This window comes from Fistularia commersonii, chromosome 19 (genome assembly GCF_037954325.1).
Source record: "Fistularia commersonii isolate RoL2024-O1a breed Wild chromosome 19, RoL_Fcom_v1.0, whole genome shotgun sequence".
Classification (NCBI taxonomy): domain Eukaryota; kingdom Metazoa; phylum Chordata; class Actinopteri; order Syngnathiformes; family Fistulariidae; genus Fistularia; species Fistularia commersonii.
Genome location: NC_141302.1, coordinates 6,239,788 through 6,262,528, shown reverse-complemented (window position 1 = coordinate 6,262,528; position 22,741 = coordinate 6,239,788). Strand labels below are relative to the sequence as shown.

Genomic DNA, 22,741 nt, shown 5'->3' with positions numbered 1-22,741 from the left:
TTACCAGTACATCAAAAGACGTGTTGAGATCTTTAACAGATGACCACAGGATAAACAGCCTTACTTTGGGTGAAGACCAGAGTTCGTGGGATGAGAGGTGTTTTCAGGAGCCGGAGGATGCGATGCTGTGTAACTGGCCAGAGCTGGTCCTCCCACTCGCTTACGAGGAACACATCCGCTGACATGGACTGACTGTACTTGCCCATCAGAACACCACTCTGGAACAATTAGAGCAGACACAGAAGATATGAAATGATTTGGTCGGCATAAGGAAGCAAGAGGGTTCCATTTACTGGTAGCTACCAGTGGAAGTGAAGGGCCAAAAGACAAATAATGACAGAATATGCATTGTTATGCACACATTAGAACCTGCATGACAGTTAATTTTAGAATTGCAATTTTATGCAGATTATTTTCTTCCAAGTCAAAAAAAAAAAATTACATTTCAACCCACCACACACATGCCAGTAGTTCAACAGCACTCCATACAAATTAAATATTTACATTATCATCATCATTATTATTATTGCATAGCTTTAAATAAGATGTAATATATCAAAAAGCCAGAAATGTCATCGAGAAAGCACTTTTTCCATCCTAGTTTTCTTGATAAAAAAAAATAACGACGTTCCCTTTTTGACCATTAATGTAGTTACGGCAATGAACCTTGAGATGGCAGTATAGATTAGGCCTACTGTGATCAGATTCATGATGGTGTCATATTTGAAAACTGGGTCTGCAGAAGGAAAGATTTAGAAAACTCTCAAATCCACATACCTTGATGTGACAACCTGAGGCTCCAGGGGGAATCTTAATCTCCACCTGTCCTTCATGCAGACGGATATCGTACTCCCTCTTTTTAACGTCAGACTCACTGAGAGCCTCGCCGACAAGTGCGAATCTTACACCCCGGAAAGTGACCTGCCCATGAACCAGTGGTGTCAGAACATAAGGGGTTGTCCACAGCAGGTCAGATCCCTCTGATGTAGCTTCACCTTAGGGGTAGAGGAAACACAGAAGAACATATTTATGCTGCATCATATTTAAATACTAAAAAATGCAATGACGACCCGTACTAACTCAGTGGACATGCAACAGTGGTGTTAACAGCCCAGATGTTTCCCTGGAGTCCATACAGAACAGCTGCTTGGACAACCTCTATATCCCATCCTTTTTCCTGGTATAATCAAATGAAAAGGTAGACAAATACACACCAAAATAAGACAAAGATGTGAAGACAGACAAGCATTCCCGTGGGTTTCTCAGTACCTTGACATGAAATGCCCGAGGGGAAGAATAGGGGCATCGGAGTATGAGATGCGAGCCTCGCTGTGACACCTGATAACCAAGAGCAGCAGCTTCTGTCAGAGACAAAGCTCTGGATTCTGCTGGTGAAAGGTTGGTTCCGTGAAACATCACGCCTATCACTGTGTCAACAAGTCCCTGAACAGAGATGAGGTCCACGTTCAATGCCTTGAATGGTTTCATCTAAAAGTCACAAAGCAAACTTTAACAAGCTAAAAACATCATTTAATTCACTAACCATCTTGTCAGTTTTGTCCCTGACGGACAGAAGAGGCTGGATGGAAACCTGTACAAGGAAGATCCAGGCTGTTTCATAAATTCCACAAATTTTCTTCCATCCCAGCTTTTTGTTAAAAATCTCAACTCAAAACAGATGGGAAAAGTGATGACATCCACCTCCATGTAGTTCTCCTCACAGACTATCTCTCTGGTAGCCCACTGCACCTGAAGGGGGCATCGGAGCTGGACCGGGTGTGCAAACGTGGGCCCTTCCTCTTGCTGGTTGACAAACCAGAGCTGCAGGTAAGCATTTGACTCCCCCTGCAGAGGGGTGAGCGGTTAAGCTGACAATCCTTCTACATTTTAGGAAAGAACACTGCGGAGTCACCTTGATTTTGACGTGGCAGGCCAGGAAGGAGGCCCGGAACACCAAGTCTCCAGCATCGGTGATCAGGACAGTGTAGCCACAGAGGGCAAGTTCCCCGTCTGACAGGAATTGGAGTCCATTTTGGTCTGGTAACAGAGGTGAACAATAAAATTTAGCTCAAAACCACATCTTGAATCTATTGACCGTCTTCTCCGCCAGATGGTGCATACCTTCAAAACCAAAATGGAACTTTGAGGAAAGAAAACCATACTTGACGGAAAACCAAAAATGACGTTCCAGGCATTTGGTCTGAAACGTTCCTGAGGGGGAACAGAATGGACAGCAGCATCAGTCATACTGGTAAAATAGGGGGTGTTAATTCATTATTTCAAAGCATAATTTAAATGACTATAAAATAGAAAATAATGGCCAGGTCTTAATTTTCTGATTCTTTCCTAGTCAGGATCTTGGAACGGCTTATTGCTCTGTTGCAGACATTTAGGAAGCTCTTGCTAATTCTAGGCATTTTCACTCAGTAATTTGTGGGTTGTTCAGAATTGTTTTGCATGGTCACATTAAAAATGTTATGCCATACTTCCCAAGTGGGTGGATTTTACTGGTTGTAAACAATTTTATAGAAAGCATAAGCGGGAGTTTGATTGTTATTCTGGCCTTAAACCCACAAAGGTCTTGGACATCAGTTGGTCTTAACTCTGTGTTCAGGTGAGCTCACCTGCCAGCAGTTGGCTGCCGTCAGTAACAGTGAAGGCCAGGAGCAACATCAGGCTGCGAGACATTCCTTCATTAAGTCCTCAAACATACAAAACTGCCCTTCATTCTCCCATTTTCCGTACCAACTTACCGCGAAAACGTCAGGAACCGTACAGTGATCATGTTCGACATGTTTACATCCGCCCGGTAAAATGCGCTTTCTTATCGTCGCTTCAAATCAGCGGTTATGACGTCACTTCCTTCGTTTCACCTGTTAATGCTAATTAGTGCTGGGTTCTGTTTAACGCAATGTCGTGTTTCTGGGTGAACTTTACCGACTTACAGTTACAGAAAAACACTTTTTAAATAATCTTAAGAAACATTTTGGGTGATGTAATTCCAAATATTTGATATGGCAGCCACTCCCGAGCGGTCTTACGTTTAATAGTGTCGACAGACATGTTGCAGGTGAGACGTTCGCTAACATCACACGCTTTTACATTAACAATTAATTTAAAAGACACACACACATTAATAATATGCTGTTAGGTGCCTTTACGTGAACTGTTTCTGTTTTAGAATTCAAAACATATCTCATTTTGCCTTATCTCATGTGGACATTTCATTTTATATAAATCTCAGAAAAAAATAAATGAACCTAGAGTTCCTCTCAAATTACATGAAAATTGGCAAAGAATTTTTGGCTTTCTGAAATGTACGTCCCTGAGCACAAGAGGAAATACAGTTAATGTTGAAAAAGTATATTTAAAAGGTCCCAAAACTAGTATTTACTGATGACAGAAAATTATGAAATTACAATTACTCGAATATCATTGTAAATGTAAAAAATACTTTTTATTCTTATTTTTTCTTGGTTTACATTCCTTCGTGAGGAAACTGATGGTTAAAACCAAAAAATGGTTTGTTTAAACCACATATGGAGGAGGTACTTAGACCCTTAAAATATCAGTTCAAACTGTAGGCGTGTTAAAATTGAATGCATCTATTATATTGGTAAACTATCACCTACTTTTTTTTTCAAGAAAAATCACACTATAAAAAGATGTGTCAGTTTAAGCTACAGTGCCAGAACTGAATGTTGTCGTAATCTCTTGGTTGCTAAGTAACTGTAACCACTAGATCATCTTTCTGGTCTTTATTGATGCTCAGAATAAATGGTATGAAAAACATGTCACCTTTTCAGTAAAGAAGAGTGTCTAGTTTTTGTTTAAACATCTTCTTCATCCGTTTTTTTAAAGATGATCAGGGGCAAAGCAAGTGAAATGAGCCTATACTCGTGTTTAAAAGGCATAATGACTTCTTAATCCTGAGATGAAGTTTCGTGATAGTATTTCATGTAAGCTATAGTGCAGCAAAGTATGACAAAAAAATAAAAATCCAAGCAACACGTTCAATTTTCAAACCGCAACACACCTTTGTTATTACGGCCACTAGATGGGGTCGGTGAAGCCCGGAGCAGACGCAACCCGCACCTGTGATTTTAACTACAGGGAGTTGATATTTATTGCAGTGTTGTGGTTTTTGATTGTAGTCAGGTGTAGCAGAAGAGGTTATTGTGAAAGGAAGTACGTGTGTTTTTAAAAATTTTATTGCCAGGTTGTCGTGTGAGAACAAGCCTCTGGAAACATCCTGCTGCTTCTCTTGCAAACACCCAGAAGTGGAGATGTTTAATTGGTCCTGACAAACTGACACCATTTTATATGGTGTAGCAGCAGGTATGCAGGTGCTGGAGATGAGATCTGTGTGATCGTCACTGTGTCGGACTTACACAGCTGGACACCTGCGGTCTCACTTTCCTGGAAATGTTAAAGTCAAGCCATTTCACGAATCTGAGTAATCACACCAATCAGTGAGAGTCCTGTGGAGAAGAAATGGGAAGGCACGTTAAAGGTCACTGACTATTTAAAGTATTAGCTGAAAAAGGCCGTATCCGTTATTTGTTGGGATAAGTTAGAGTTATTCTGATTGACTTTATGAGATTATTCAGGAGCAATTGCACTGGAGTTTTAAGGAGGCTGAGTTGTTTTCCTCCACTGGCAGAACTTTAGCCAAGTCATTTGATACCATTGTTTTTGATCAACTGAAATGTAATGCACACATTTTATGTCTTGTTTTTTTAAAAAAAAAACAGCATTAATTTAGGGGTGCTTGTCTCATGGAACGTTCATGAAATAAAGTTAATCAAATTGTTTTTGCTGATTCAGTCCTCTTTGTTTATCCAGGCATGGGACAAGCTCAAGGAAGGGGCTGTCTCATGACCCTTTGGAGATGAATTTTTTCCATACTTTCATCTGGACTTACACTTTTTTAAGGCATCACTGGTCACCAGTTAGTCATCAAAGGGTAACTTCCTGTTGCCTCTGAGCATGTCTAGCTCTGTAAGGAGAGAAGGAGAGCAGTTATGATCACAAAATGGTGATCCGTGCTTAAGTGCGCTCTGAAAAATGATACAAATGTAAGCACACTGTTAAGATGGTACTGTTTTTGTTCTCAGAAGTTGTAAATACCAAACAATCCAACCTTCCTTAAAATGCAATGAAGGGATTAAATTATATATATATATATATATATATACATAAAATATCTTATTTAATTAGTTTTAATAATTGACCATTTTATTTATTTCTACTGAAAGAGTAATTGCCCTATTGCAGCACATTTTGCTGCAAAAATAAATTTTGCAGTCCAGCTGAACAGTGAATATTTTCTGTTTTTTTGTGTTGTTGTGACTATTAATTCACTATCTTTGGGTTCTGGGCCTTTGATGGTGCACTTTGAGGCCTTAGGGCCTCCAGAGTTGTTTTACAATGTTTTGTGACATTGTTCAAGATTATTTTTGTGTCAGTAAACCAACTCATGGAGTCAAAATAAAACCAGCACAAAGTTAAAATTGACACAACGCCACCATTTCGACCAAAAACACCAACCACTTCCTGACATTTAGATCTGCATTGTCCTTGTTCACGCTGCTCTGACTCAAGCTGACGGCAGGAAGGTTGGTGGACTTGGTGCATCCAGGCAGCATCATTAACATTTGAGTCACTGTGTGTCATTAAACCTGCACAGCAGGTCCTGCCTGGACATCCAGAGTGCATGATCCCCACTGACACCAGCAAACTGCTCTTTTTCTTTTCACAGTGCATTTATGTCTTTTACACAAACTTCTCCTCATTACAGGATGGGGATGGATGAAGTCAGGTAGTCAAATTAATAAGTTGAGCTACCAGGTAATAACTTTGTCTTAATCATTCGGGAAAACCATGACCTTTTCTTGTCGAGCCAAACTCATGTTCGCAACCTCCACCTCCTCGTTCCCTCGCTCGTCTTGACCAATCACGTCCTTTCGTTCGTTTGACGATGAGGATGAAGAAAGCCATTTATCAGTTCAACACCTCCTCCTCAAACGACTCACTTTCATTTAAGATCAGAACAGGAGTGGACACCTTCAGCGCCGACGTAGGACGATTCTTGTGACCGCTTGAAGTGGAGATGGCGTGCTCCCAGGTGCAGGTTCTGGTGGTGGTTCTGTTCTCCTGCGTGCTGCTGGTACGCATCAGCGGCACTCCTCGCAAAGACATGCTGATAGAAACACTGAGATCAGACCTCACAGAGGACAAGGTAAGACTTTAACTTTGTATTTATCCTATATTTAGGTGGCAGAGTAGCCTTTGATTTCCTCCGCTCTTGTTTTTTCAGGATCTGTCCAAGTTGCTCCTGCTTAAGATTGTTTCGGAACTGCTGGCGACAAGAGCAGATGAGCTGCTTCCCGAACTGGAAGAGCAGCTGGGAGTCAGAGAGCAGATCAAGCGACGACACCTTCCTCTCTCCCAGAGAGAGCGAAAGGCCGGCTGCCGCAACTTCTTCTGGAAGACTTTCACTTCATGTTAACACGAGGAGCCTCCTGACTTTCACTTCACTGCTCCTTGTGGTTCACAAAGTGACATCATTGGGAGGATGGGCAACGCTTTGTTTGAAGGTCATTGTAATAACATTTATTAATATGTAATAAGGTCCAATGAAGGCCTTATAAGATGCTAAATAGGATTATGTTTTAATAGGTATTACTGAAAGGACAAGAAAGATGTTAAATGTTACAGTGAAGATCACTCATGGGACACCAATATTTTCAAAATCAAACATGTTTAAAAACACATAGGATATATTTTACAGTATTACATATTGAATTAATGATACTTACTAAATCATGAACACAATTCACCTTAACTTAATGTCCTCTTTGCCTTGTTAACATTTGCTTTGTTATTACCAGGACCCTCTCTAGCTACCAGAGTGCTTAGGATTGATAAATTCTCAAATACACTTACTAACATTGGACTACTCTATTTTGCAGCCAATGGATCTATCTAAGCATTACTAAAACTTCGCAAGATTAATGCATCCCTATTATCAGTCAAATAAGCTCTAATGTTATAATAACATCTTATGAGGTCTTATCTGAACCTTTTACCATTTATGTGATGCTTATTACATGGAATTAATAAAAAGCATTACTGTAAGATTTTTGTGTCATTGTTTGTTCATGTTTCTTTCACTGCATCAGTCACTGTTGACAGTGACATTAACAAGAGCTGGTGGTTCATTGTGAAATAAAATGCTTTGGTTTAAAAATAGTCTTAGATGGGCTTCATCCTGGTATCACTGTTTCTTCGAACTGGGACAGTTCAGCTAAAAATAATCGCAATTATTTTCAGCTGAAGTGACTTTTCTTTTTAGATTTTGAAAATGAATTGCCTTTCACTGTTTATTCCTGAACATGCAGGGAAAAACAAAAGCAAAGTCTTGATGACAGACAGAAGCTGGTTATTTAAGGCTGAAGTATGACAAAAGCATGTATGTCTGATCATTTTCTTATGGAAACTTAACAAAGAGTATGAATTCCATGTGGACTGGGCTTTCTCAAAGCAACCACTCAATCAACCAATCATTGATTGTTATTTATCTGCATCTATCTTTTGGGTGTGAGCTGTAATATTGTTCAGATTTCAGCTCCGGAGGTTTGTCTTCTGGTGTACAATTAAAAACGATGACATTGGTCTGATGGATCTTAGTGCACTTTCTCAAACATTCCTTTGTAAAGCATCGAAATGTTTCAAAACTCATGATGCTGTTACTCAAGATAATCCATACATTTTGGAATACAGGAAATGAGCAGCTATGTTAAGTTTTGTTTAATGTAATTAAATGAAATGTATTTTGAGGGCATTGAACTCAGCTACTCTTATTTCAGGGGTCAAAATCCAAAAGGTCTGGAAAATGCTAATCCTGCTGGATAAATGCACAACAGGCGAGAGGAAAAAGGGCTTTCTTTTCATTATGAGTGAGTTGTCCCTTTGAGTTTATTTCACATACTGCCTTTTCTTCAAAATTAGAGATATTATACACAACTGCATTCATGAGCTGATGGTGTTTTAATACACTGGTTCTGTATTCATCTTGATGGCATTTGCGACACAAGTGACAAACTCACAGAATAACTTGCAGGCAATTTTAATAAACCACTGTAACCACAATCTGCATGGAGGAGAAAATCCACCATTGGCCTCACATCCTCTGCCATTCATTTAACCGCCATTTTCTTATATTCACTTTTGCTCAAACCATTGCTATTCAGTACAAAAATGGCCTCCCTCCCAGTTGGAACTCATCTGTGGACGGAGGTTAGTCGCAGTACCGTGGGCTTTTGCTTGCAAGCTCCAATTCACAGCATTTCAAACTAAAAAAAGACAGAAGTCACCCAAAGCTACATAGCTGATTGTGCAACTGAACAAAACAATGTCTCAGGAGGTTACATGGCAAATTCAGGGTTCTCAAATGATGTGACCAAAGACGGCACTGCTACCCAGATGATTTGAAACAGGTTAATTATATGTTGTATATACATTATGACAAAGAGATGAAGTGTTTTTGAATGTTTAAGTTGTCACAATAAACAGTTATGATGAATCCACTTATAAAAATGGATCAACATGAAACTGAACATCCTTGAGGTAAGGCTTAAAAAAAGTTCTAGCCCTTTAAAGAGTACACCAGTACATACAGGTACAAAAATCCGGACGGAGAGACAAGAGATTAAACACAATCAAAACTTAACAAATACTGTAGCTGCAAAGTCTCACAGAATGACGACTCGGCTCCCGAAGTGCAAAGATGAACAGAGTCCACAAGTAAAGAGTTGTATAAAAAAAAAAATTACTTTTTAGGAGAAAAGCACTATTAACTTCTATCACTCAATGTGAACTTGCTTGTCAAAACCATTTTATCAAGAAAATGTATTAACTAAGGGAGATAGGGAAAATACTGATTCTTTCTCTCCACATACACACATATATATATATATATATTTGGAGAGCGAGAAATGAGAGAGAATGTCATCTATTAGCTAATTTATTTCACACTGACAATTGTGAGGTGCAATTATATGGTGCATTTTTGAATTTCTGCGTATTTACAGTGAATTTGGAACTGGATTATTTAAAAAAATACTGCAATAACTGAAATAATTTGAAAGTGACCAGTTTTTTCAAAAACATTTCAATAAAAAGCTGGATTTCCTTGAGATTTTTAGACCAAAGCAAATACTGAGATCTGAGTTAAAAAAATAGCTTTTGGTGATTTGTTATTTATTTTCCCCTTTATATTGCTCTGCATTATTGGCCAAATGTCCTCTTAAAATGGCTACATCTTTAGTTTTACACTTTATATTGTGTTAACTGAACAATATTATTTTCCTCCAATAGCAGATGTACAACTCTTCATTTGAGACTCGTGCTTTTCACAATAGGATGTTTTCAAGTAAGTGACAAACACCCTGTTTTTCCTTTAAACAGAACAACACATTCAACTTCATTGCACCGCCATCTTCTAAGTAACAGTCAAGTATTAGACAATGACAAATGTTAAACTAAAGTAAACCCAGACAGGACAAATTGATTTGCGGACATTCAAAAAAAGTTCCTGACTTAACAGCTATGTCTTGATATAGTAATGGCTGAATGCTGAGATGGTATGAGCTGATGAGATTTATTCTAATGTACAGTAAAAGCTAAGGAAATAAATGACTGCTTTGTAAATTACTACACATTCCTTTTGTCTAAATTTCTCACTCTATGAGGCTACATCACTGCAAAGATTCACTGCACTAAAGGCAACATGCTTTCCAACTTGCTTGACAACAATTTAATTGTTAAACCACAATTGCCTTTTTACTGTTCGTCACAGTTGTTGTGGCACATTGTGCTTGTTTAGTGTTTTTTGAGGCAGTTAAGAACTTTCATGATGAATGTTGTCTAAATTTTTCTATACCTGTAGTATCCCTCTGTACCTTCAATGTCTTGAACCGCGATGAATAGAACGCTACATGTAAATTAGCCGTACCGGAGTGGACAAAGGTGGGTGAAGCCCAAGCTGCCTGCAGGTCAGGCTACTAACATATCAGACTGGAATAAATGCGGAGAACATGGCTGATGCTCCAGCCAAACAAATCAAAGTCAGGTGCTCAAGAGAAAAGGAAACAGTGACGTTGTTCTTCATCGTCACTCAGTATCTTGATTGAGCCGGTATTGATAGATATTCCTTTTCAGATGGGATGGCAGTGACACTCCTACAGGGGGAGCTGTAGCAAAGAAACGTCAATCTAAGGTCAGCCTGACTGAGGAACAGACAGAAAGCGAGGATGTGACACTCAGCCTGTGAAAGCCATTAGGTGAAACATGTCAACCATTGAAGGATCCATGATTTGATTTCCCAGCACTGCGTGCTGGAAGCTTGGTTGGTTTGTTAGCAGTCAGTGGAGATTTTGGCTGAGAGATCTTGGATCCGGCGGGCGCTGCAGCTCTTGCACAGGATATGGCCATCCAGTGGATAACATCCACGACCCTCCCCTTCAGAGGACAGCAGGAGACCACATTCCTGACCAACAGAGACCTGAGTCAGCTCAATGCAGCACTCGACCAGACTTAAAGGCAGCAGGCTTTCAAGCCTGAAAATGCATCTTTTGATTGACATATTTATTATAATAATGTTAATGAACATAGTCTAAAGTGCTTGTCATCAATGTACTGTACAATTGAGAAAAAGGTTTTGTCTACTTTCTAAAAAAAAATAAGAGGCCAACAAGTCCCAGAGCCAATGTATTGGTTAGTCAAGATCAGGTCTGATTTACTTAGGGTCTGAATTTGTAAAACACGTAAATTTGACATTCTGGCCGACGACTTCCACACTCAGCTACTGTTGGTCTTAAATGGGCAAAATAACACGACTTGTCAATTTCATATGTTTGCTTGAATGAATCCACAATGTGTTCTCTCGCAGTGTACAGGACAACGTTAAAAGGAAAATGCTAATTGGTTATTTAAACAATTTGGATTACCCTGCCTTGAATAAATTCTGGTTAGTGTGACTTTAAGTAACACTAAACAGGACTGTACAGCACAGAGGGCTTATGTTCTTTAGGCCAGGGGGAGAAAATTGAGAAATGAGAAATATTTTGTTTCCACATTGCATAAAGATTAGTTTGAACATATTTTCAGTCACTTTTCTTTTCCTTTTTGCCTTATACTTTACAGTCCTCTCTTAATTCAATATCCTATTCTTGTTTTAGCAGCATCAATAATTTTCTTTTGGTATACTGAATTATGTCTTTAGTCAAGGCCAGGAATTCACAGGGCCCCATAAACTTAGTTTAAATGCAATGTGAGTAAACCTGACTATATTAAATCTGTAATTGGGTCAAGCACAAAACAGAAATGAAGAAAAGTAAGTTCCTTTGTTGCAAAAGTTTATGCATATCGGTCCTAGTCTTTATGAACTGATAACTTTATGTAACAGTGGCTCACCTCACAGACGTAGCAGTTGACATGGAAACTACGGTCCAGGGCAACTATCCTGACGGTCTCTTCTTGGCCCATTTCTGGCATTATGGGCTCGCCACAAACCGAACAACGGGGTGCATACTTCCTGTTAGGGGCATCAGAGGAAGTAAGAGTAACCACTGATTATTCATTTAATTCAGAAAATACTGAGGTATGACATTAAAGAGAGTGTTGAGTAGGTCAGGTCTACCTGATTTTAAAGGAATAAGAATTAAAATTAATCTTATTTCCTGTTTTAAGGTATACATTACATTATCTGCCTAGGTGGGGGGATGCATATGTCAGACCCAAAGCCATAAATACAATGCGCAAAAACTGCAGTTATAACTGGAATCAGAGGCCCAAGATCTGTATTTGAATACATCTAAGACGGCATCACAGATCTGAAAATGTATATGTTTTTAATATTAACATTACTTTTAATCTTTTCATCAAATTAACATCGTATCTCTGATACGAAAACCATCAACTCTTGCCATACTACTGATCTTTTCATTTTAGTGTAACTTGTTATTCATTTTATGCTTGTTTGGAAGAAAGTAGCATATTACCACTAAGATGTGTTCAAATATCAAAGTATTGTAAGAAACCATGATATGACATCAGAGTTCTATGATATTCTGGAAATATGAGCAGTGCAGATGTGGCTGCACCTGTGGAAGTCCTCGATGCAGTGTATCTGAGAAGTAGCGTCCACAGTGAAGGGTACCCCATCCAGACAGCAGTTACAGACCACACATGTGAAACAGCGTGGATGGTAGGCCTTCCCCATGGCACGCAGGATACGGTCCAGGATAGGCTTGGAGCACTTCGAACATCGCTCTAGAGTACTCTGCCGAAGAAAGAAGAAACAGGAATATTTCATTTTGAGCGTTCTAAATATCACAAGTCTAAATATCAATATCATAAGTCTTGACATTATTTTTTCCAGGCCACCGGCGGGACTTCAACACTCACGATGTAACAACTCTCGCAGTAACTCTTCTTGTCCAGGGCGTAGAAGGGCTGTCCGCGAAGACGGGCGTGACAGGTGATGCACGTGAAACATTCCACATGGAACACCTGCTCCATGGCAATACAGCCACTGCCGTCACCCACCACATTGTCACCACAGCGGGCACAGCGACCTAAAAGAAAAATACATAAAAGCATACCATTAGAATTGAAGGAAAGTCACCACAATTATTCAAGTTAATTATGATTCTGATTAAACACAAGTTCAGTTGTTCAATTTCAGTTTTCCAAGACTGTTTTCAAAGTGTTCAAATAACATTTCAATTATAGTTTAGTGATTTTTGTTTAAATTCTTACTGCCTCTTTTGGTCGTTGGAAATTTTGATTATGGCCTTGTTCTGTGACTTTTTAAAACAGGGGAATTTCATATAAAAAAAGAAAAAAAAAAATCACATGAAAATATCTAAATTTGCATAAAACTTTAAGACACAAAAGAGTCTTTACCAGACAACATCACCCATTTAAATATCAAATCCGTTGGCAATATCATAGTTTATCATAGTTATGTGAATATATTTCTCTGTCTGAAAAAGTCAACGTTTCCACAGTCAGAGAAGTCAACACAGAGTAGGGACCGTACCAAAGTAGTCTTCTGCAGGAGGGTGGTTCATATCGTAAACTAACTTCTTGGTGAGTCGTTCCAACTCCTCCTCAGGCCTGGTTGTTTCTCCCATCTGTTGGACAAGAGGGTACACGCAGAATTTGAATGTGGCCTAAAAACTATCATATTTTACACAGTTTTCATTTTTATTCAAATTACTTGAAAAGTAGGGAGGCAGATCTGTCCCCTTACCTTATTGGACTGATAAGCAGGACTCTGTGGGGCCCCTGGCTGACTGTTTTCCACCCCTCTTTTGGACAACTGAGCCTGACTGACTCTTCCTCCGGACCCTGAGCCGCTCCCCTTGTACCCCAAGTCAGAATGCATCTCCTGTGCTTGTGAGCTCGGGTGAGGGGGGTACCAGCCCTGCGGACTTGTCTGAGGCGGGGGGCGAGACACATGCTGGCGAGGAGGGGGAGGTGTGTAGGCCTGTTCAGCCTGCCTGCCCGTCTGCGAGTAGGTGACAGGCTGGGCTGTCTTGACCTGCACACTGAACCTGGGCCCGGTAGGGGTTGAAGCTGTGGTGTAGGAGGCAGGGACTGGCTGAGGGTAGGGTTTAGGGGTGGAGGTGGAGGAGTAGTAGTCCTGCTGATGGGAAGTAGGATACTGAGATGTCTGGTGCTCGCCAGGGTAAGGAGGAGCAGGGTGGTATTGGCTCTGAGGATGAGGGTAACTCATGGTGGGACGACCCTGAGGAGGGGCTGCAGGCTTATAGTGATCACCTGAGATGTACTTGTTGTAAGGCACATTGTCGTACAGCTGTGGAGAGTCACAGTGATTTGCACAGTGATCAAAACATATTTCCAGTACAGTTTGAAAACCCCAGTTCTTCATACCTGTGTGCTGGAGTCGTGTGGGTTGCTGTCCAGGTCAGCGAGCATACTGGTAAGAGAGTCAATCTCAGCATCTATCTTAGAGTGATGGCTGAGTGGTTTCTCAGGACCACGGTGCTAAATGTGCACAGAAACACATCAGAAAAAGGACTCAACATTAAGAAGGTCAACTCATCCCAACTGAAAAAAACCTCATCTTGCCCCGATTTTTATCTATCCATCTAGTGTGACAACAATATTCATTTACAATTCTGTCCTGTGCTAAAAGTACCAACTATTTAAGGTTTCAAAAGCTTAACAATGGCATCTCTGTCCTGAAACCGTGGCCCAGTTCCTCAGGAAACTCAAAATATGTTTCTTAACAGTTTTTATGCAAAACATGTTTTGATTTATAGGCATACTCTCCGACTAAAACAACATAAGGTGTCAGAGTATAACTTGAACCAGGAAAATGCACCAACCATCAGTTCATAGCTTTCCATACGAGGGCTCCAGTTACGTTCTTCTTTGGGGCCATGAGGAGGGGAGTAATAGTGATCACTAGATGAATGGTGAATTGGCCCACCTTTTGAGCGAAAACAAATGAACAACAAAAACTGACATTTTTGAACTATAATGATGTTTTATAGCCAGAATGTGAAAGGCTGAGCTATTGCTTGCCAAGATGTATCACATAACTGGAAACAACAACAGAGAAAACAATTAATTCCATAGGGATTTACAATCTTTTTATCCTGGGACCCAAATAAAATGGGTTGTATTTCAAGACTGCTTTTCTTATGCTCTTACCTGGGGGTCCAGTAACCATGTACCTGTTGGCTATTCCACCTCCTCCTCCCCCGTTCTGGTCATAAGGGCTGTATTTTGGCCGGAAGTCAGATGTGCCCTTTTTGTTGGGTGCTCGGTAGATTGCTGCTCCTGCAGTGTGGGACATCTGGGGGATGGCTCGCTCTGGACTTTCCAGAGTCCTCGGGGGCAGCCAGGTGGGACCGGACATGACAGCCTTTAAATACAAATGGACAAAATTGATTAAATTTTGTACAGACATTTAAATTACAGGTTTTCAAAGTGTATTTAATAGGATGACTGCAGCATGCATTTTATTCCCCAAAAAATGTGTAAAATTTGATTTTGTCAACATATAGTAGAAAAGGTTGTAGAACGGTATTGATTGTATCACTGCATTTAATTTTCTTGTTTGTCATTATAATGCATTACATTTCAGGCTTTATATCAAGCTGCATCTTCAATCTATCAATGCATCTTGGTTACTCCATTTTGGTTTTGACGAGTACTCTCTAATTCCCTGAATTCATGAAACGTCACTTTTCAAAGTCAGCAAGAATTTTAAAATCAAGGCAGGCAATTAGAAAAAAGTATGTGGCAGTTTAGAAAACATTACTAGTTCAGGGAGATATTCAGTAAATAAAGTTGTGTGGCGTCTTCATGTGATTTTTCAGACCTGATCAGTGATATGTATTAAAATGGCCTCTGAATATAATGGTATGTTTTTCTCTATTCCACAGCTTTAATGCCGTGCAAATCAGTCTGACACAATGTTGACTTTGCTTTGTCTAGTAACCATTTAGCCAATGTTCAGGATTATGCTTGCAGCCATTAGTCCAAATTAGCATGAGCACAGCTGCGGCTACCAATGTGACCGATGCATGTTAAGGGATGCGTTACACTTTGTTTCCTATGGCAACTGGGACACACACAGAGAACAATGGTCTTGTAGTTGTGGAGCAGGAAGAGAGCAGCCTTTCTGAGGCCTGGGGATTTCCAGCAGACATTGCACTTAAATGTGTTCCGAGTGTGTGTTTTTATTGCGATACAAACATCCATACACATGTTCTCCAGCACGCAAACACGCACACACTACTTGCATACAGATACTCAAACAGGTGCAAATCCACAGTTACCAGTTCCCTGTTATACATCACAATGGTTATTGTATTTGGATGTTTACACACAAGTGTCAATGATTTTCAAATGAAGCAGGAACAAGATGGGAAATATTATGTAACGATATGTGTCTGTGTGCTCATGAACACCTGGCTCATAACAATATATGACTGATCTGCAGGATAAATAAATAACACCGGAACACTGCTCAGCTGACTACCACTTGGCAACCTTTCAAAAAAAAAAAAATCATTATGTGTTGAAGGCATGTTTTAGAAGGTTTTTCAGTATGCTCAGAAAAAGAAATAAGACATTTTATCAAACACAAGGGGTTCTGGTCATTCTCCAGGGAAATAATTTGGAGCAGCTTAACATCAAAAAGTGTATATTTTTTAATGAAGCATGTGATGTTTTCGCCATTTAGGAAATCATCTGCAAGCTTGGCACAAAGCCCTGGGACGTAGATCAGTGGTATCTGAGGAAAGAAATTAATAACTCACTCAGACTGATTGAATGAGGATTTTGTGGCTGTTCTAAGTCCTGGTTGGTAAGAGGATTATAATGATGAAATCGTGAGGATATATCCATAGACGTGCAACACCTGCACACAGATTTTTTTTTAATTTCTGTATTCTGCATTTAATCTCTATGTTTTCATTTCGACTTTTACTCGTATTACACAGATGAGAAAAAGTCCATACGGTGATCAAAACCTCCAATATCCAGCTGGGTTGAGCCCTGGAGTGGATGCGGCTATGCGCACACAAATCCGGGGTTGGGCCATGATATGAATCTCAATGTGTATTAGAGCCTAGAGAGGATTTTTTTTAAATGGCATTATTATTTTTCGCTGTGACTGAAAACAAACAAACAAAAAAGCTTATAATTTTCCATATTAGCTTGGCAAGGGCTCTCTGAGATGGTTAACGCAGGCGTTCTCTCTCTCCTAAAAAAGTCAAATTTGCTGACGGAGTGAAACACACGGGAAACACAGAGGACATCCGGCCTCCCTTTTTTCAAAGTAAAATACGGTACGATTCGGAAGCACAGAAACACGATTATGCTCTGAAGGAATAGTGTGGTTAAAAATTATATTTATACATCGAAAAACGGCAGTCGTTTTTCCAACATGAAAATGTATCAGCTTCAATCACTGTTTTTCAGATTCTGCAAAGTATACTTTTGTCAAGCCTTTATTTTGAAGGCTAACGGCTACGGCTAACGGCGTGTGTAATTTAGCTGGAATGTTGTGTGTTTGTTAAATTGTACAAAACAGCAAAAAATGCCACCTTGTTTCACTGTAATGCGACACAACGTAAGCAATAAGGCAAATAGTTTCGGCGAACACCAGTGTCGTTCTTCGCAGTTAGCAAGCTTTAGCATTTCCTACCTTTGACAGTACCGTTACTGTGACTCTCCTCGCTGCTTCGGTCTCATCTACAAACGGAGAACATGGAAATAGTGACGCGAACACGAAGCGGGTTTAGCACCCCGAAACACACAAAAAGCTACACTTCCCCGTTTAGAAACGGTACCGGCGCGGGGGTGGTTACGTCTCTTGAGAGAGGCAAGACTCGAATTGCCAAGTTGGTCGTCCAAAAGCTGCCGTCGTTGCGTCACATCTGCCTAAAAGACTCGTCTGAAAACGCAACGGTCTCCTCTGGAAAGTGAAGGCTTGTACCGCAGCCCCTCCGCCTCGGCAGCGGGCTTGTTTACTTGTTTGCTAGCCCGCACGGAACTCGAGCAAAACTCGTGCCTCGCCTCCAGGCTAACTTAAACACCAGCAAAGAAGAAACAGGGCATCCATCCAGACATAGCGCAAGGAACTGCCCACACACACACACACACACACACACTCTCTCTCTCTCACACTCTCTCTGTCTCTCTCTCTCTCGTACTCACACACATTCAAAGCATACGAGTCCCCCTCAAAAGTCAGTGAAAGTTGTCTGCTAACTTTGTTTATGTGTTCCGCGTTGTTAACCTACTTTGTCATGAATCCAGAGGCCTTGAGGTCCTCGCTGACTGCATTCCCAATGTGTGACGTAGCTCCCGTTTGTGTGTGTGTGTGTTTGTGTGTGTGTGTGTCTGTGTGTGTGTGTCTGTGCTTTTTGTGAAAACAGCCATGGGTTACCAGGATAAAGGCCTGTACTGTACAGGACTGTCTCAGAAAATTAGAATATTTTGATAAAGTTCTTTATCTTCTGTCATGCAATTAAAATAATAATAACAATAATAATAATAATTTTTCATGATATTCTAATATTTTGAGATAGGATTTTTGAGTTTTCTTAAGATGTAAGCCATAATCAGCAATATTGAAATAATAAAAGGCTTGCAAAAGGCTTTTGTAGTTACAGTTAACAGTTAAGACAATTCATATTTCATTGTATTCTTATTCTTCCTCCTTTCTACTATTATCTATTACTGTAATGTTTTTTACTTGAAACTCTGGCACAACAATTTCCTTCGAGGTAAATAAAGTTGTTTTCATCTTATCATCTCAATATTTCAGTTGATTTGTAATGAATCCAGAATGTATGACATTTTTTGTTTTTTAATTGCATTACAGAAGATAAAGAACTTTATCAAAATATTCTCATTTTCTGAGACAGTCCTATAGATAAATCTTTCATTAACAAATACTACTGCTGTTACCCCCACCAAAAGTGATAATAATAACAATAATTGTCACCAGAATTATGATTCTGGTTAAACATCTAATTAAAAATCTCAACAATAATTGAATAACAATGTTTTGTCCGTCAAAGTTGGATACAATTTGGTGGGAAATTAACAAAGCAAAGTATAAAATGAAAAGTATTACAGAGGAAGATTGCTGTATGATAATTGAGACGTAAATATTAGTTAGGTTGCATTTTGGTTTGCCAATTGAATTTATAGGGTTTCTGAGCTAGAGCAGTCATTACAAATAAATATTTGGTCATCTGAATGTGTTTTGGAGAGAAGGTCAGAGAAGCCAGACTGAGATGGTTCAGTCATGTACAGAGGAGGGATAGTGAATATATTGTAAGAAGGATGCTGGAATTGGAGCTGCCTGGCAGGAGGTCTAGAGGAAGAACAAAGAGAAGATTTATGGACGTAGTGAGAGAGGATATGAAGGTAGTTGGTGAGAGAGGAGGATACAGAGAATATGGTTAGATGGAAAAGGTTGATTTGCTGTGGCGACTCCTGAAAGGAAAGCTGAAAGGAGAAGAAGAAGAAGACTGGAATGTGAATGATGTATTTCCTGTAGATAATGTGATGGCAAGAATGAGAACGTTTCATGGCATTCACATTATTAAAGATATTGTTTTTGTGTGTGTTCAACACATAAAGTGAAATAACCATAAGCACATAATAGGTTGTACTATTAATGAAAAATAAAATGTACAGTTATTAGGCAACAAAAATAAAGGCACAAGTAGAAACAACAATAATAAATGCTATAAAGTGGCTGCATAAAGTGCATAATGCTATTTTGTTATGTATTTATATTTCTGAAAGCAACAGGGCAAACTGAACATTGTATGAATATGCATTAGACATTCTTTCTCCATTGATGACATTTTTTGAACGGCTGTTTTGTTTGATTTACAATTATATAATCAATAGAGTACTCACAGTAACAGTGGAATAGCAAACTTATTTTAAAATGTACTCTGCCTGTTGTTAGCTTCAACCATTCATTTGGCCTTGACATATTTACATACTTAGCCAGTTGTTTTCCATCCGGCAAGCAACAGTGAGTATGGAGGTCAAGCATTATTTTGTGGTTCATGAGATTTGGGTCAACTGTACCTCTTCCTTAAGCCCCTCCACCCTTCTTCTTGTCCCCTCCCCTCCCCCATCCCCCACCCTGATGGGGGGGAGGACATTGCCTTCCCCAAGGCACTTCTTCAAAAGGAAAGGATTCATAACATAATTACTTCTTTTTTATGAAGTCCGACTTTTCCAAAAGTTGAACAAACAACCGAGGCTCCTCCTTGGGAGATCCCTTGCACCCCCCCCTCCCCCATCCACACACCGCACTCCCAACCGATGGCTCTGCAGTCTTTGCCCTTATATGTCCACACTACCTTCAAATCACAGGAAGAGACAGTCCCAGGCTTGATCTTTGTTATTGTTGCAGGAACCATCAACACTTTGGCACCAACTCGAGGGGCTTGAAGTCAAAGCATGGCTGCTGCCCATTTGTTATCAGATTAACAATATGAAGTTCTGTCCAGGCAAGCAGGAAATCTCAAAACAAGGGGAATCCCTGCTTTTGTTCTATATGGCAGTGTGTGACAGAAGTTCGGGAGGCTTATATTTTCATGCATTCACTTTGCACCTCACTTGAGAAACATATCTGACATTTTTCTACTGCATGATCAACCTTAACACTAACTTATTTTACCATAAACAGTGCCATTGAGGTGCTGATGGACCTTGATGGACATGGCAAGATGCAGGAAGTCACCAGGAGGTTTGCCAAGCCTTGCCAGTGGAATAGATTCAATGGCTTCCGCCCATTGGTGAACCTGTTTAGTAATGTTCTCACTTTTCCTCAACCACCCCCCTCATCCGTTCCTCTCACAATGCCTGGAAGTAGCCGAGACCTACATCTCCCTCTCTGTTTTCTTAATCGTTGTTTTCCTTAATGGCTTTTCTTTTTTTTTCTTTTAAAAAAAGCACACAATTGATCCAACCTCTATCCAAACAAATAAAAGCACAAGGACACACACACGAACTCTGCACCCCATGCATGCACTTTACTTCCGAATCTAATTTTCAAAGGATTTATATTGAATTGGTGTCATTTTTCTGTGTTCTTCTTCAGTGTTTAATGTTGGATTTTTCAAATATCAAATTTAAAAACATGAATACAGCAAAAGTAGCTGTGAAAACTTATAACTTTTAACCTCCTTTTTCAAAAACAATTCTCAATTGATCCTTTTACCTCGGATTATGTTTTTTTCAGACTTATACTTGTTTTTGTTGGTAACAATAACCAGTCTATATGAGAGAATTTAGATTCTCTCATTTAGTAGAATATTTTAACGTAGAATATCAGAAGAAAGACAACAAGGAAACAACAAAAACAAACAGAAATGACAGGTTACTTTTTCTCAGTATGAAATGAAATTATGAATATGGTGCTTGTAATCATTTTATCACAAATACATAACATCAAACTAACTTCATACTCTGTTATTTAACAATTTTGGCAGAATGTTTTGAAAATCAAATGTTTTTCATCATGTTAACCATAGTCAACAACAACTGCCAAGAAATATTGAAAGATATCACGTAAAACTAAGCAGCAAATTATCATCCAAAACCTTTCTTTCCAAAATCACTGAGAAATTCCCAAAGAGGTGCAAGAAAAACAAACTTAAAAATTAGTAATGGATTGATATGTGACGGTTTGATTTTTTTTGAGACTCCAGTGAGAATCAAATCGAAAGTAATCAGTCCTGTTTCAGTCATTTTTTTAAATAATACATTTCTTTAATTACTTGCCAAGCATTCATTCCTTCATTCATTCATCTACATGGCTTATCCTGCAAACAAGGCTGCAGGTGGCTGGAGCAATCCCAGCTGACTTTGGACGAGAAGCGAGATTCGTCCTGAAATGTTGATCTCAGTGCCACATTGTGTATGTTGCCGTAATATGTAATTACAAAACTTCGTCTGCATTTTTAATCAGATTGTAAAACATGGCAATTCATTAAGTAAAGACCAATTTCCAAAATGAGTCTAGTGTAGTATATTTGCAAATTCCCCATAGGTAATTAGAACTGAAGAAGCCTCTCAGATGAGGGGTTAAACATCTTCAAATAAAGACATTCAAGTCCAGTTGCCAAGACAAAAAGATTTCAACAAGAATTCACCACGACCTGGATGACTGAGAACCTCCACAGACATGTTTGTTCATAACATTGATGACACTTATCTATTATGAGCACTGAGGCGAATGTTTGTGTTCTTTCAGCTGAGTTCGATGCATTTTTCAACCTTATTTGGGGCTTTCAAAACAATTCTTTCTGCGGAACATGCAACTCCCCCCTTTTCTTAAGAAAGACTTCTCTAATCTTAGACGACCTCGATAAATTTCTCCTTGTTCTTTAAGGTCTCCTGTAATATTCTTTTGATGTGACGGAAACACAGTTTATCGTCCACTTCTGTCAATTAACTGGTTCTCTGTGAACCCAAGGTTACACCGAGAATGAGGTAACTTTCCGCTTACTTTTTTTTTTTTCACAGATTCATGACCCCTGAGGGCCCTCGTCCCTCAACCTGTCACCACCCCTCCATCTCCTTTGCCCCTCCCTTGTCTCCAACTTGCTTTATTATTGACGGATGTCCTGCACGGGAGTTTTCATCCCCGTTTCAGTGCTGCTTTGCAGGATGCATTCAAAAGCGTGTGTGTGTGTGTGTGTGTGTGTGTGTGTGCGCGCGTGTGCGAGCGTGCATGTGCCGGCCAGTTCCTGCACATCTGTCGACTGCATCTCCCTCAGTATGAGCGGGGAAAAGGTTGTTTTTCACCACCAGGAGAAGGTGTCTCCCATCTAGAACGATTGAATTTGTCTCAACTTCCTTCCTCTTGGTCCTCATAACACATCTCCTGTGCTTTGGGGCAGCAAGCCAGAAGTTTCCGGAAAGTGTTGTGGAGCACTTTTGAGCTTTAATTTACCTGACCTGCTCAACTTAGCAATAGGCAAGTAGCTGTAATATTACATATGCATTTTATATTCACTATTTAGTTGGGAATAATTGTTCTTTAGAAATCATACGCCAAAAGACATTGCATTTTTAAGAATTAACCAAAGGAATATCTCTAATAAGATCATGCCTCAATGACGGAGGTATTGCTTGTTTATCCAGCTAT

The 22,741-nt window shown here is 39.6% G+C and overlaps 2 protein-coding genes across 6 annotated transcripts; one reads left to right on the top strand and one right to left on the bottom strand.

Moving 5' to 3' along the window:
• The first annotated feature begins 6,064 nt into the window (after positions 1 to 6,064).
• Positions 6,065 to 7,097, top strand: sst5 (somatostatin 5). The gene is made up of 2 exons (XM_086166232.1): positions 6,065 to 6,241; positions 6,320 to 7,097. The coding sequence occupies exons 1-2, from the start codon at positions 6,113 to 6,115 to the stop codon at positions 6,509 to 6,511; spliced, it is 321 nt and encodes a 106-aa protein (XP_086022358.1). The 5' UTR covers positions 6,065 to 6,112; the 3' UTR covers positions 6,512 to 7,097.
• A 1,020-nt stretch (positions 7,098 to 8,117) lies between these two features.
• Positions 8,118 to 17,902, bottom strand: trip6 (thyroid hormone receptor interactor 6). Of its 5 annotated transcripts, none has more exons than XM_086166180.1 (11): positions 17,856 to 17,902; positions 17,258 to 17,304; positions 14,752 to 14,965; positions 14,424 to 14,527; positions 13,966 to 14,079; positions 13,322 to 13,888; positions 13,109 to 13,202; positions 12,472 to 12,641; positions 12,168 to 12,346; positions 11,479 to 11,599; positions 8,118 to 10,552 (listed from the first exon to the last, which is right to left on the bottom strand). In XM_086166180.1, the coding sequence occupies exons 3-11, from the start codon at positions 14,957 to 14,959 to the stop codon at positions 10,421 to 10,423; spliced, it is 1,689 nt and encodes a 562-aa protein (XP_086022306.1). In that variant the 5' UTR covers positions 14,960 to 14,965; positions 17,258 to 17,304; positions 17,856 to 17,902; the 3' UTR covers positions 8,118 to 10,420. The 5 variants fall into 5 exon arrangements, with proteins under 5 accessions (XP_086022306.1, XP_086022304.1, XP_086022305.1 ...); XM_086166178.1 differs by lacking the exon at positions 17,856 to 17,902 and adding an exon at positions 17,403 to 17,771; XM_086166179.1 differs by lacking the exon at positions 17,856 to 17,902 and adding an exon at positions 17,421 to 17,771.
• Between the last annotated feature and the right edge of the window lie 4,839 nt (positions 17,903 to 22,741).

Coding starts and splice junctions, on each gene's coding strand:
- trip6 (XM_086166180.1), bottom strand. CDS start 14,959: ATGTCCGGTCCCACCTGGCTGCCCCCGAGGACTCTGGAAAGTCCAGAG. Junction 13,889..13,965: donor CACACGACTCCAGCACACAG/GTATGAAGAACT, acceptor GACTCTCCACAG/CTGTACGACAATGTGCCTTA. Junction 10,553..11,478: donor TCAACTGCTACGTCTGTGAG/GTGAGCCACTGT, acceptor TCTGTTGGTCAG/GAATGTGGTCTCCTGCTGTC.
- sst5 (XM_086166232.1), top strand. CDS start 6,113: ATGGCGTGCTCCCAGGTGCAGGTTCTGGTGGTGGTTCTGTTCTCCTGC. Junction 6,242..6,319: donor CAGACCTCACAGAGGACAAG/GTAAGACTTTAA, acceptor TTGTTTTTTCAG/GATCTGTCCAAGTTGCTCCT.